The sequence below is a fragment of the Lepisosteus oculatus genome, chromosome 27, assembly GCF_040954835.1.
Source record: "Lepisosteus oculatus isolate fLepOcu1 chromosome 27, fLepOcu1.hap2, whole genome shotgun sequence".
Lineage (NCBI taxonomy): Eukaryota > Metazoa > Chordata > Actinopteri > Semionotiformes > Lepisosteidae > Lepisosteus > Lepisosteus oculatus.
The window spans coordinates 8103648-8115713 of NC_090722.1; the positions used below are offsets into that span (position 1 = coordinate 8103648).

The following is a 12066-nucleotide window of genomic DNA, read 5'->3' on the forward strand; positions in this document are numbered from 1 at the left end:
GGACAAACTATTTTGAGAGAGTTCTTTCACTAATCTGGTTATGACAAATATAGTAAAACCCACCAGACAACCACGGCTGGTTAGAAGTGACAAATGAATCAAGAGTAAAATGCTGTGCTATTTGTGATGTTTTGTACTGTGGCTTTAAATTGTGAAATGAAGCAGATCGGTTTAACCTACACATCGTGGAGAGCAAGTGGCAGTCATCATCGAGGGGAAACAGGAAGAACCATTTTAATTACATTGAACGTCATGCTTAATGCACACCATTTTTTCATTTTAAAGAAAATGTAAAAAAATGTCATTTTAAAATCATCTTCCCCAATAAAAATCTACATACAGTATGTCTTCAGAAGAAGGCTCCACGGCCTAAGCGTTGTGTTTTTTTTCTTCTTTTTTTCAGCATGGAATAAACCTATTACTTGTTCATATGGAAGAGAATATTTAGTTAACCTATACTGTACCTACGCCAATGGGAGAATCATTCTGCAATTTGGAAAAGTCTGACTGTATGAAATGCCGAGCATGAAATCCAAAGGACTTATATGGCATGCTTCTGAACACCAGTGACCGAGTTGCTTGGTATCTGATCAGGAACATGTTGATGGCAGCCAAAGAAGGCAGGACTTGTTTGAAGTGAATGGCCTGGGAATTATTATGCAGAAAAACAGGACTTTTCTTTGAAAATTGCAAAAGTGGGAGAGGATCCAGCTTACAGTCATAACATTTTCCTTTTTGGATAGCAGCAAACTGGTGGGAGATCCTCTTTGGTCATGTACAGAAGTGTATGGGAAATTGAACTCCACTCAGAAGAACTTTAATAGTGAATGAAGCACTCCTAAGTTCCTTTGCAACAGCAGTTGAAGAAAGAGTTGCTCAAAGATGAATAATTGATGTTGGAAAACAATAACTGAAAATACTTTCAAGCAGTCCGATATCAACAAATGAAGCAAGGTGTAATTCCCGTTAATATGGTGTTTTACAGTAGATCATCTGAAGTTATTGTTGGAAAGAATCAGTAAGAAGAATAGACCGGAATAAAAAGGAATTAGTCAAGGACATGGACTGGTTTGGAATTTCTGAAATTGAGAAAGAGAGCAAGAGTCAGCTAAACTGTTGCAGCTGGACCAGTTGGTAGGGTAGAATGCTGAACAAGGAAGAGGAGCTAGGAGCTAAGAGCAAAGACACAATAGCCAAAGACACCAAAAGGTATTGGGCTGTGTTGGATGCTAGGGGGAGGGCAAACGTTGGGTTAATTGCAGATGGCTCTTGAATTCCTCCTGGGTGAGCTGGAGATAGGACATCTAAATACCTGACACCATGGAGACGGCAACAGGAGCAGCAAGGGTGGAGAGAGACCAGGGCCAATGGCATCAAGGTGATGAGCTGTGTTGGATGCAAGTAATAGAGGCAGAAGGAAAGGCAGACATTCAATTAGAGAAAACTGTAGAACACCTGCTGTCTGAACCAGTGGTAGGATGCCAGACAGACCGGGGTCCAAGGAGAACAGGGGCCAAGAGGGAGGAATCCCGGGAAAAGAAAACAGGAGACATTTTGGTCCTTGAACTGGACAGCCCAGTGTTATAATTGTAGAAGTAAAATAAATGAAATGGCCAAATCCCGTATTATTTATACAGTACCTTTGTAAATTCTCAACTGAGGATGACACAAAGCTGTGTGTGCTTGCTATCAAAACCAAACCTGAATCTAGACCTACACATTAGAAGACAGTTTTATTTTCTGTTTCTATCTACTGGCATAACTAGAATCACAGCTGAAATGAAAATAAACAACTTTATACAAGCATTTAGTTTTATTACCATTAATCATTCAGATGCAATCTACTTTTGACAATATAGTATAAACTCAAGCTTTACTCCCATATTCTGAAATTTAAATGTCTATTTCAAATCCTTCCTAACATTGATTTTTATTAGCAATTATAATTTAAATGAATGTGGTATACAGTATAATTGATATATTTTGATTCACATAGTCTTTTCTTTATAAACACCACCACAATGATCAAATAAAAAATAAGAATTTACCAGTACCATTATATTTACCATTTTACAATATTATGGGTGTCTTCATCATTGTTCCTTAGAAAAAATAGAAAATAACAATTTCACTTAATAAAACTCAAGAACAAATAAAATACTTTCTTTCTTCTTCAATACAATAGTGCCACTCTCTTGGACCACAGAAAAACCTTTAAACTCAATGCTGACGTTTGTCTGTTAGGCTGGAACAGACTACAAGGTATGCATTACAAAGTATTACAAATTATGTATACAGATTTCATCAAATGATCATAACAAAACAGAGGATTCTAGACTGTATATTGTGAATAAGCTGAATCACCTACTAATTTGCATTTTACTGTTTATTCCAAATGGGTTGCCTGCTGGAGACTAGTTTGATTAATATTAATATATTGTAGTTGTCCTCCACTAAAATTGCTTTTCTTTAAATTAAAGAGCACTCTTCCTACCTCCCTTGTATTGCAAAGCTATACTAATTTTATTACTAGTGACTTGCTCTTTCTGTACTACTGTATGCAAAACATTCAACTGGCAAAATAATATGAAAAGGTTGTAGCAGTGTGTCCCCTATACACCTATCCCTGAAAATCTAGATTTAGTCTTTGAATTTGGTCCCTGATATCTAGCCCATCAGCATAGTACCAATGAAACACAGCAGCAGAAGCAGGCTGGGACAGACAGCAGACGAGCCATCCGTCACAGATCGAACTTTTCGGAACTCTAGAACAAGACAGATTAACCAGGTCAGTCAAACACTCATGCTGGATTAAAATTCAGGCATTTCAAAGTTGTTTATTTCACAAAACATATTCATTTTTGGGCTTTGTCTTAGTCAATATGGGACACATGTGCTAAATAGGTGGTAAAAATTGATTTACTTTGAAAGTAACATTTTCCTTGTAAGACATGAACAGATCAATAAGTCTTCCGAGTAAGGTTTGAAAAAATAGACTGAGGAGTGAGCAAAGTGGGGAAATGTTGTCTGTCTTCCAAGGGTTGTCTGTGTAAAGAGATGTACCTCTCAGAATTACTGGTTGCTTTTCATTTCCCATAGTTTCTCTGGTGTCACAAAGTTCTCTTTGGCTTGCCAAACATTTCTTTTATGATCGTCATTAAAGAAAGCCTTAACTATGAAACTACGCAAAGTGAAACATCTTTACTCCTCCACACTACATATCCTGAATGGTCATTTTGTACCTGATCGTTGTGACCAAGTCAGAGGACCCATTGAAATTGAGGTGCCATCATGGAAATTCACATCCCTGGCCACTCTGCGATGGTATCCTGGGTAACAGTGCTATTGAATCAGAACAAAAATTAAAAAGGTTTAGTTGATGCATCTTTTTTCATTTGTTTTCCATGTATTGTTGCTTTAATTTCATGTAGTTCACAAGCTGAATTGATGCACTCTATCTCATCTTCGAAACCACAGAGTTTCTCCAGAAATTACCCCTGACTTAATTGTCTGTGAACCACTAACTTGTACTCCTGTTCTAAAAAATATTTTGTTGGTATGTGAAAGATTTACTTTCTTAAGGTGAATGTCAGAACAGCAAAACAAATAACCTGTAAGTGAACACTTTTTTCTGCTTGTTTTGAGCTCTACTTACCGCAGAGCAGTCATTTCCTGCAAGTATGCAGAGCTTGACCTGGCAGTGCAGGAAGATCATGGAGGTGTTTCCTATGAATTCAAACATCTGGAAGGAGAACCGGCTGGTGGTGGAGACACCGTTCTGGATGATCTCCACTGTCTGGTCATTAGAGCTGGGGCACCTGGAGCACAGAGCATTCAGCATGTAAACACAGTGTAGAGGAAAACACTGTGCTTCATGATACAGAAAAGTTCTTGTTTTTTTTAGTTAGAGAACAAGTGTAGCTCTACAACCTACAGTACTTGACATTATTATCACATTTCCCTATAAAACACCTGCACAATGGTGGCTTCAGAGCTCCTGAATACTCCTACTATTTTACAACATGTGACATGGAAAATATTGGAAAGGAATAGGCAGATGTAATGTGCAATATCTGTCTTCATATAAAGGAGCAGAACATAAAAGCCGTAATTCTCTATACAGTATATACTATACTGTATATATTATTATAACTCTTCTGGTTATTGACAAAGAAAACCTTGCATTTATATCCATAATCGGCACTGCTCATTATAGAGCATAGGTGGCAATAAAATCTTGATGAATGTTGATGAAAAATGGAGCAGTTCGTGAGGATATGGCTTGATCTCTCATATGTTATTGCTAATATAGCTGGCAATGTGGAATGTCATATCCATACACTAAGTCTAAAATAAATAATAATAGCCTGTATTTATCTGTATTGGGAATATACATTCAACATGGTAAAACAGTTAGGAACAAAACTTACTCATGGGTAATGAGGTTCCATCGAATGCTGTAAAATGGGTCATTCACAGGTGTTGCCCAACAGGACTCAAGGACACTGGAGAACTGCCGGTCATCCACTCCACTCACAAAAACTCCAATATAAACCCTCTGGTTGAGCTCTAGGTCCACTTGAGACCCCGTGAAAGGATGACTGAACTGTGAATCTTGGTAAGGAACCAAGCGCACCTGGTAGGTCCCAATGCCTGAAGGTAGGTTCTTCCTCACAATGCTGTTAAGAAGCACAAATGTTTTGGTCCAACACCAATAACAAGCATTTGCTGTTAAAATATACACATGACACTACCTGTCTTTTTTAAATAAAGCCAAAAGCATTGATTACAATACCAGTAAGAATAATTACCTTTGTATTCCTAGCGAAATTGAGATTTCCTTCATTTCCATAAATCGATAAAAAGTAAAAAACTGTCCATAAAATTAAAAGGACAGATAAAATCTCAAAAACTATGTAACTTCGGAGAATTACAGCAGAACACATTATATACTATATTATATACTGTATTATAACATATGCAGAATGAAAAACATGTAACATTCTTTTGCCCAGATTGTTTTTTACAGAAGTAAATATATTTAGATTTAGTGATCCTCTTGCTCATAGTCAGATTTGAATTCCTGTTCAGTCAGACTGACAGAGCTCAGCCTACCTCTCCAATGGATGAATGCCAATGGGCATAGACATGGTCTCAGACAGTAGGTACACGCAGCTGAACTTCAGATCTATATGTTTTGTTCGACTGATGACCCCACCACTGGAGTCAATGGCCCCATGGATGGAGTTGTTGTAGATGAAGTGTGTGCCGTTTGTCTGCAGAGGAGCCAAATAAGGGAAAGTAGGATGATACAGTACAGTATGTACTGTAAGTGAACCAATATGAGTCTGTGCCATACCTTAAAGCTAATATGATGTGGATCCTAATAAAGGAAATTATCAGCTGGGGAAAAATAATATTGCATCTCCTAATGGGGTTTATGTAAGCATTGAATGGGTTAAACAGTTGAAGCACGTGTTAGATGTTCTCAAATGTGTAATTTCAAAATTATCATACACACTTTAAACAGGTTGAAATATAGTAGCTAGCACTTCTAATAAAATGAATATGAAATGTCAAAACTGATGTCATGTTATCGTGGGGGGAACTAATATTGAAACAGATGTATAACATGCATATACTGGATAATGACAAGTGCCTTGATAATTTAAAATCTAATATACTGTAATTCTCTTGCAGGGTGAAAAGGGCAAAATAATTTACTTGGCACCTGATGCATATAATTCTGTGCAATAGTGGTACTAAATAAAGATATATAGAAAAAATAAAATCTTAGCTAGAACTGCTAGCTTGCATTCAACTGTAGGAGCAGTTACTTTACCGTTAGGGATGTTCCACAGGTGTGATTGTCATTGTCAAAGAGAAATTCCACCCGACCATTGATGACAGTCCCAGTGCAGTTGGGATCATTGAGATGCAAAATGTGAGGAGGGAATCCTTCTTCAAACAGCAGGCATCTGGACAGTGACATTATGCCTGAACTGCTGAAACAAGTCTCCTGAGCGTCTGCAAGAGGAAACACCTTAGATCAGGTTCAGTCTAGGACTATTGACAATTTAGAGCTTAACCTTATTTAGAACTGTAGGAACTTCAAGTGGAACTGTGCAATATATTATAATGGAACCAGCCACAGATATCAGGATGCATATCATACTGCAAAGAATAGCTGTGATTGCATACTGTACCTTTCAAAATTTACTTAAACAATAAGAGAATATAATTTAAGAAAGGTTTACAAAAGAGACCCATATTGTTCATTTGGTAACTAGAAGATCATTGATCCAAAGGCATACTGTATATCTGCTACAACAGCATGTTTGGGAAGCTTGTTCCGGACTTGCATAACTCTTTGTGTTAAGAAGTGTCTCTTGTTCTGTTCAATTTCTTTCATTTTTTCTCTACTTGTGTCCTCTGGCTCAGGTGTCACAGGTTTCCCCTTGTAATGATACAATGTCTTAGACTCTTTGCAAGGCTATAATGATTCAGTAAATTTAACCCTTTGATGCAGAGAATTATTTTAATCCTAGCAATATACTTCATTTGACCTTTCTCCATTGGATTGACTAAAATTGTAAACAATATACTAAATGTTGGGCAGCATGGTAGCACAGGGGTTAGTATTGCAGCCTTGCAGTTTTGGGGTCCTGGGTTCAATATCTGGGATGCTAGTAGCATGAGGTTTGTATGTTCTCCTCATGTTAATGTGGGTTTTTCCAGGTGCTCTGGTGTTATCTCACAGACTGTGGTTAGGCCTATCTTCAGATTCTGAATGTGCATAATTATATACTTCATTTTTAACCTTGGTGTCCAAGATGAATAAATCATGTAAGAAACCACCAGCAGTGTTAGGATATGAAGAAAATACCATAGTTGTTGGCATTTGGGCGTTCGTGGTCCTCATTACAGAAGCAGCCATAGACTCCATCCTTTTCCCCACACCACTCCTGGTCAGTACAGTGCAGCTGCTCACAGGGGTCTGTCAGGGCTGGAACACAGCAGCAGAACACCACAGAACGTCAACACGCTTATCTACAGTACCTACTAATAGAACACCATCGTTAACTACAGTACATAATACAGTAGAGCACTGTACAACAGTATTTCTTTTAACTATGAACCACACATTGCTATTTATTATTTATTAATTAAGCAAGGTTTCATTAAATAATTACAATTTGGTCAAACTGAAAAAATATCGCAGAAAGTCATAAAGAACACAGAGAGTTATCCAGAAATCCAAATGGCATCGAGATAGTGCTGGGATTGAGATTTTTTTAATGCCATACTGTATGAATACATCTTTAGCACTGTTGAAATGGGGCTCCCATATCAGACGATGAGAATTTGGGTTATGTTTCTGTCACATTTTCACATTTAATATGTCACACAGAAATGAGAAACGTCATTCGTGATTAATTAACTGTGATCCGTTAACCGATGCAAGACCTAGGCTGCACCAAGAAGGGTGACAAAATGAACAAATGAACAAAGTTATCATAGCCTTTATATAAAATGTTAGGGAGACAGAGTCTGATGAATATACTTTCTTAGATGGAAGCAATGAGTGATTGGCTTTAGGAATGGAATGTATTTGAGTTTCAAGTCTTCCAATGCACTCCAAAATATAGTAAAGCTATTCCTTTTGCTTACATACCCAAACAGGAGTTTTGACAGTAGCAGTTTCCTAAACTTGATTTTAACCTTCCTTTAATCATTTCTTAAAACTATCTATCCTACAAGCAGCGATACAACCTTTAACATTTTATTTTAAGCACTGTATCCAGCTTAGGTAAATAATAATAGGCCAAAGCAGAGAAAAGGTTTGACTTACAGCATTGGACACTTGGGCGCCACTCAGGAATATCAAGACCCAGGATGTTGCAGGCAGCCTCGTAGGAACTGACAGCAGAGCAAAAGATTCCATTGACGGGGGTGTAGAGACACAGGTCATACACACAGGCGCTGACGTATGGCTCAGGATCGACGTGGATGTGACACTCTGCGAAGGGGCCTGTGGTGTTGCTGATGATGCTGCAGAGCTCGGTGTACTCTTGCTGGAATGGACAGCCCTGAGCTCCACTCCTAACACGTGCCCCACAGCTGGGACACACAGACAGGAAAGACGATACACACTGGTAAATATGAAATACATGGAATATTTCTCTCTCTTTAAAACCTCTTCTGGAGACCTGCCAGCTACAGTATAATTTGTCTCTTTTATCTTGCGATCTTGCTATGCCTGATATTTAATAAATTATGACTACATTTGTGCATGGCAGCATAAATACATACCAATAATATTGCAACATATTGACAAAACTGATAATGTATTACTTAGAAATTCTAAAATTGCTATGTTACTATAAATGAATGAACATCCAAATAAATGAAGCAATCTAAAACTGTTATACTACCTTTTATATAACATAAAGCAATATAATAGGTGATTATTGATGTTTGCTGTTAGCATAATTATTAAGATTTGAAAGGAAAAAAAACACAACAAACTCTTGTCATCTCACCCTGGGGAGCTGGTGTCTGATATCCACCCATTGCCAAATTCTTCATCGCTCCCTGCAGGCAAACCATTAGGCAGATCTTTGTCATCTGCTGGATCTCCGTTGAAATTCCCACACATCCCGCACACAGAGCTGCGGTGACTCTGCCCAAGCCTGACGAACAGGGTGCTCCTCCCATTGAAGTGTACTTCCAGGTCATTCGAGGCGTTTACCACCACAAAGTCCCTGTCCCAGGACACTTGAGCAACAGACCCAATGGCAGAAGGAATGGAGATTGCCCTGTTGTTCACCTTGGTGATTAAAAAGAAAGAGAAATAAGACACAATTGCTGTCTTAGATCCCTGAACACATTAGATATGAATGGCTACAAGTATCCATTCCATATGCACAAATAATTTAAAGACGCAGTAAGAGCAGTGCAATGTTAACAAATGACAGGGCTTACAAATGCCAGACACTTAGCCAGTCTATCTTATTTAGCTACTAGTTGCTGATCGATCTGAAGATTGGAATCTTCCAGGTTATCAGCTTCCAAAATCGTTGTGTACATTCGTTTACACCAGACTGCTGTTCTCAGTGAGAAATGCACTTTCCCACTGTTTCCACCTCGTTTTTTATGATTCATGTCACACTGTGGATTCTAAGGCAGCCCACTGAGCTGTCATGTATCAATTCCTTTCAGGGTTTTTCAAAATTTAGTTATCTAAATAAACGTTATCTAAAATATACCATATCATATGATCTCTTTGCATCCATGACTGCTGTTTCTAGACGTGTAGCAAGTCAAACAAAACCTAACTTTATACTCCTTTATACTGCCATGTACAATTCTCTAATTGCTAGAGTTGCTATTGTTTCCGTTTTAATAATTAAAATAAGAATTGTTCTCCTGCATAATTACAGTTAGGTTGTGTCAGTATTCAAATGTTTGGGCAGTCATGATTCTGAAGCATTTAATTTATGAAAAAGTTAGATTAGATCCTTGGTTAAAATAAGTAATAAATAGTTTCTCTAGAAATTACTGTAAGAGTTTGGTTAACGACCTATGAATAAAATCCATTGTTTCCTTAAGTAGAATCAACCCTGTAAATGTTTATTTGAAGTGATTCCAGTAATGACTATACTAACTCTATGTTAATATTATTTCATATGATACTTTGTGTTTGCTCAGCCTGACACAATATCTACATCTTTGTTGGTAAACATTTGAGTGAAATAATCATTTAAAACACAGGTGTTTATCTTTTATCATCTAAAAGCTTCTGTTTTGAGTCAGTTTAATTTCACTTTTGTAATACTCCCTAATACCATTAATATAATAATACTGTAATGCACTGCTTTAAGCTCTAAGGTAATTGCTATTATTTTAAAAATAACAGTGAAAAACTATCCTAAGAAAAGAAAGTACTTTTTTGCACGTGGTTAGGTTTTGAATAACCAAATACACTATATGCCCCAAATATCCTTTTTTTGACACTTCTTATGTTATTATATACAGTACCTGCACACTTCTACTCGTGCCAATGGAAATGTGTGTCTGCTGTCCTCCCTCAGAAAGCCAGATGTCCACAGCAGAAACAAAAGAGACCAGCGTGCTCCCATGATGGCGATTTTTGGCGACAACGCGGAAGGCACTGTCTCCAGAGGTCACATTGCCGCAGGTCCTGGAGATCTCATACGAGCAGGTGCCCTGGAAGTGAGCCACGGCCCCATCAAAGGTGAAGTAGTGTGGGTCTCCCGTAACTGTGCAGGTAGACAGGAGGTCAAAGCACCCCAGCTGACCTCTCCGAATGGTACACTCCTGCCTGGGCGTGCAGCCAGCTGCCACACAGCGCAAGTCTTGGTGGGCGTGACACATGCACCGCTGTGAACATCCTGGTGTCCAGAACGTTTCCCCAACCTGGGCAGGCAATTAAAGAAAAACTGAAATCTCAGCCAAGATAGAGCATCAAAAAAGTTTGAGATGTATTAGCAAGTAAAAATAAAGTGATTCCTCAAACACTCTCCCTACACTTTGTTCTGTGTAGGAGGAAGATGTAGGCTAGACTGAATATTTTGTCACAGCTTTTATGTAGGCTTTAATGACAAGCAAATGGTAATTAAATGTCAAAGAAATATTCCAAATAAATATACTGCCCCTGTAATCTTTGGTGCCAGAGAAGCAGCCTACAGCATTTCTACGTTTCTAATTGTACTCACATTGTAGTAAAATCCATCATATTGGCAGCCACATTCCTCCACAGGGACACAGCGATCTCCACTTCTGAAAAAACCCTGATCGCAGAAACAGCCCTCTGAGCAGGTCTGATCGCAGTGCGCATCGATTGTGCCAGCACAGGTCTGTCCACACTCGGTGCCACACATCTCATAATGGCTGTGTGCCGGACAGGAGATAGCTGCAAAGGTAAAAATGCACACAATGCTTTGTTTCTGAATTATTCTTTGGTCATTTAAAGAGCTCACGGACAGTTTGTCTTTATTAATAATGCCCACTATGTTTTCCTTATTAGAACGTCCTATATTGTGCATTTATGTTTGTTTGATCATCTTCCAGTTTAGGAGTTTAGGCTCCTACAACTGAAGAAATATAACAAATGTTGAAAGCTCTTTTAATTTTATAACTGCTTATGCCATAAAGTGACATCTTACTGAAATGCATTCTGTCAAAAAAAAAACTGTATTGCTCTTGAATGACCTTTGTGATGTAATAGAAAAATAAAGAAGGTACTGCCAGGTAGCTTATTTCTTTGATTATATGGTGGTAGATCACAATATTCACAGTAAAATTGAACCATTCAGTTACCCACTCAGTCACCTTATAATTTAAATTAATAAGGAGTACAGCATCCCTTTTAAAAACCTCTTTCAAGCCTCACTAACAGTCAAACAGAAGACACTTCACAAGGTGTCCAACATGCAAAGCCTGTACTATTAGTAAGCTTGCCCTTACCACATGGTGTGCCTTGCCTCCAGGGGAGCGCTCTGACATTTGCTGCCTGGCAGGCACCAACATATGCCTGGACGGCCCTGCACAAGACATCATTACGGTTTCCAGAGAGGCAGACATCGAAAACACAGTCGTTGAAGTATGTGTTTGGGCTGACTGTGGAGTGGCAGAACGCCAGGGGCCCATTGCTGGCCTGAATAACCTCACAGTGCGACCGGGCCACTCTATCATCAGGGCATGCTGGGCACGAGTTACCACAGCCATCGCTGCAGCTGCGGTTGTTGGCTGTCTTCCAGCTTGAGCCAAAGTCGAAGGGAGTTGGCGCCAGGGCCCCCGAGCGGGTGACAAAGTCATCTGCTGGCTGGCCGTTGAAGTTGCCGCACAGACCGCAGGTGCGCCCTCTGAAACGTGGAGGCAGGGTGATAGAGACAACGCTGTTGCCATCGTAGCTGACAGTCAAGCCGAAGTCAACACTGACGAAGGTGTAAATGCCACTCTGATAAACAGACACTTGACCCCTTTGCAGGAGGATTGGGAGATTCTTAGTCACATCATCAACCTGAGGAGAAAAACAAAATA

At 38.9% G+C, this 12066-nt stretch overlaps 1 protein-coding gene across 3 annotated transcripts in view; it reads right to left on the bottom strand.

Moving 5' to 3' along the window:
• Positions 1-1552: 1552 nt before the first annotated feature.
• The window catches only part of LOC102690103 (alpha-tectorin-like), a 28826-nt gene continuing 18312 nt past the window's right edge, over positions 1553-12066 (bottom strand). For all 3 annotated transcript variants that reach the window (XM_069184860.1, XM_069184859.1, XM_069184858.1), the window contains 12 exons: positions 11491-12046; positions 10740-10936; positions 10042-10440; positions 8544-8830; positions 7853-8121; positions 6887-7006; positions 5843-6027; positions 5116-5276; positions 4431-4679; positions 3656-3818; positions 3243-3342; positions 1553-2765 (listed from right to left, as the gene is read on the bottom strand). In XM_069184860.1, coding sequence (XP_069040961.1) covers positions 2668-2765; positions 3243-3342; positions 3656-3818; positions 4431-4679; positions 5116-5276; positions 5843-6027; positions 6887-7006; positions 7853-8121; positions 8544-8830; positions 10042-10440; positions 10740-10936; positions 11491-12046 — 2784 coding nt within the window. In that variant the 3' untranslated portion in view covers positions 1553-2667. The remainder of the gene's footprint in view (positions 2766-3242; positions 3343-3655; positions 3819-4430; positions 4680-5115; positions 5277-5842; positions 6028-6886; positions 7007-7852; positions 8122-8543; positions 8831-10041; positions 10441-10739; positions 10937-11490; positions 12047-12066) is intronic.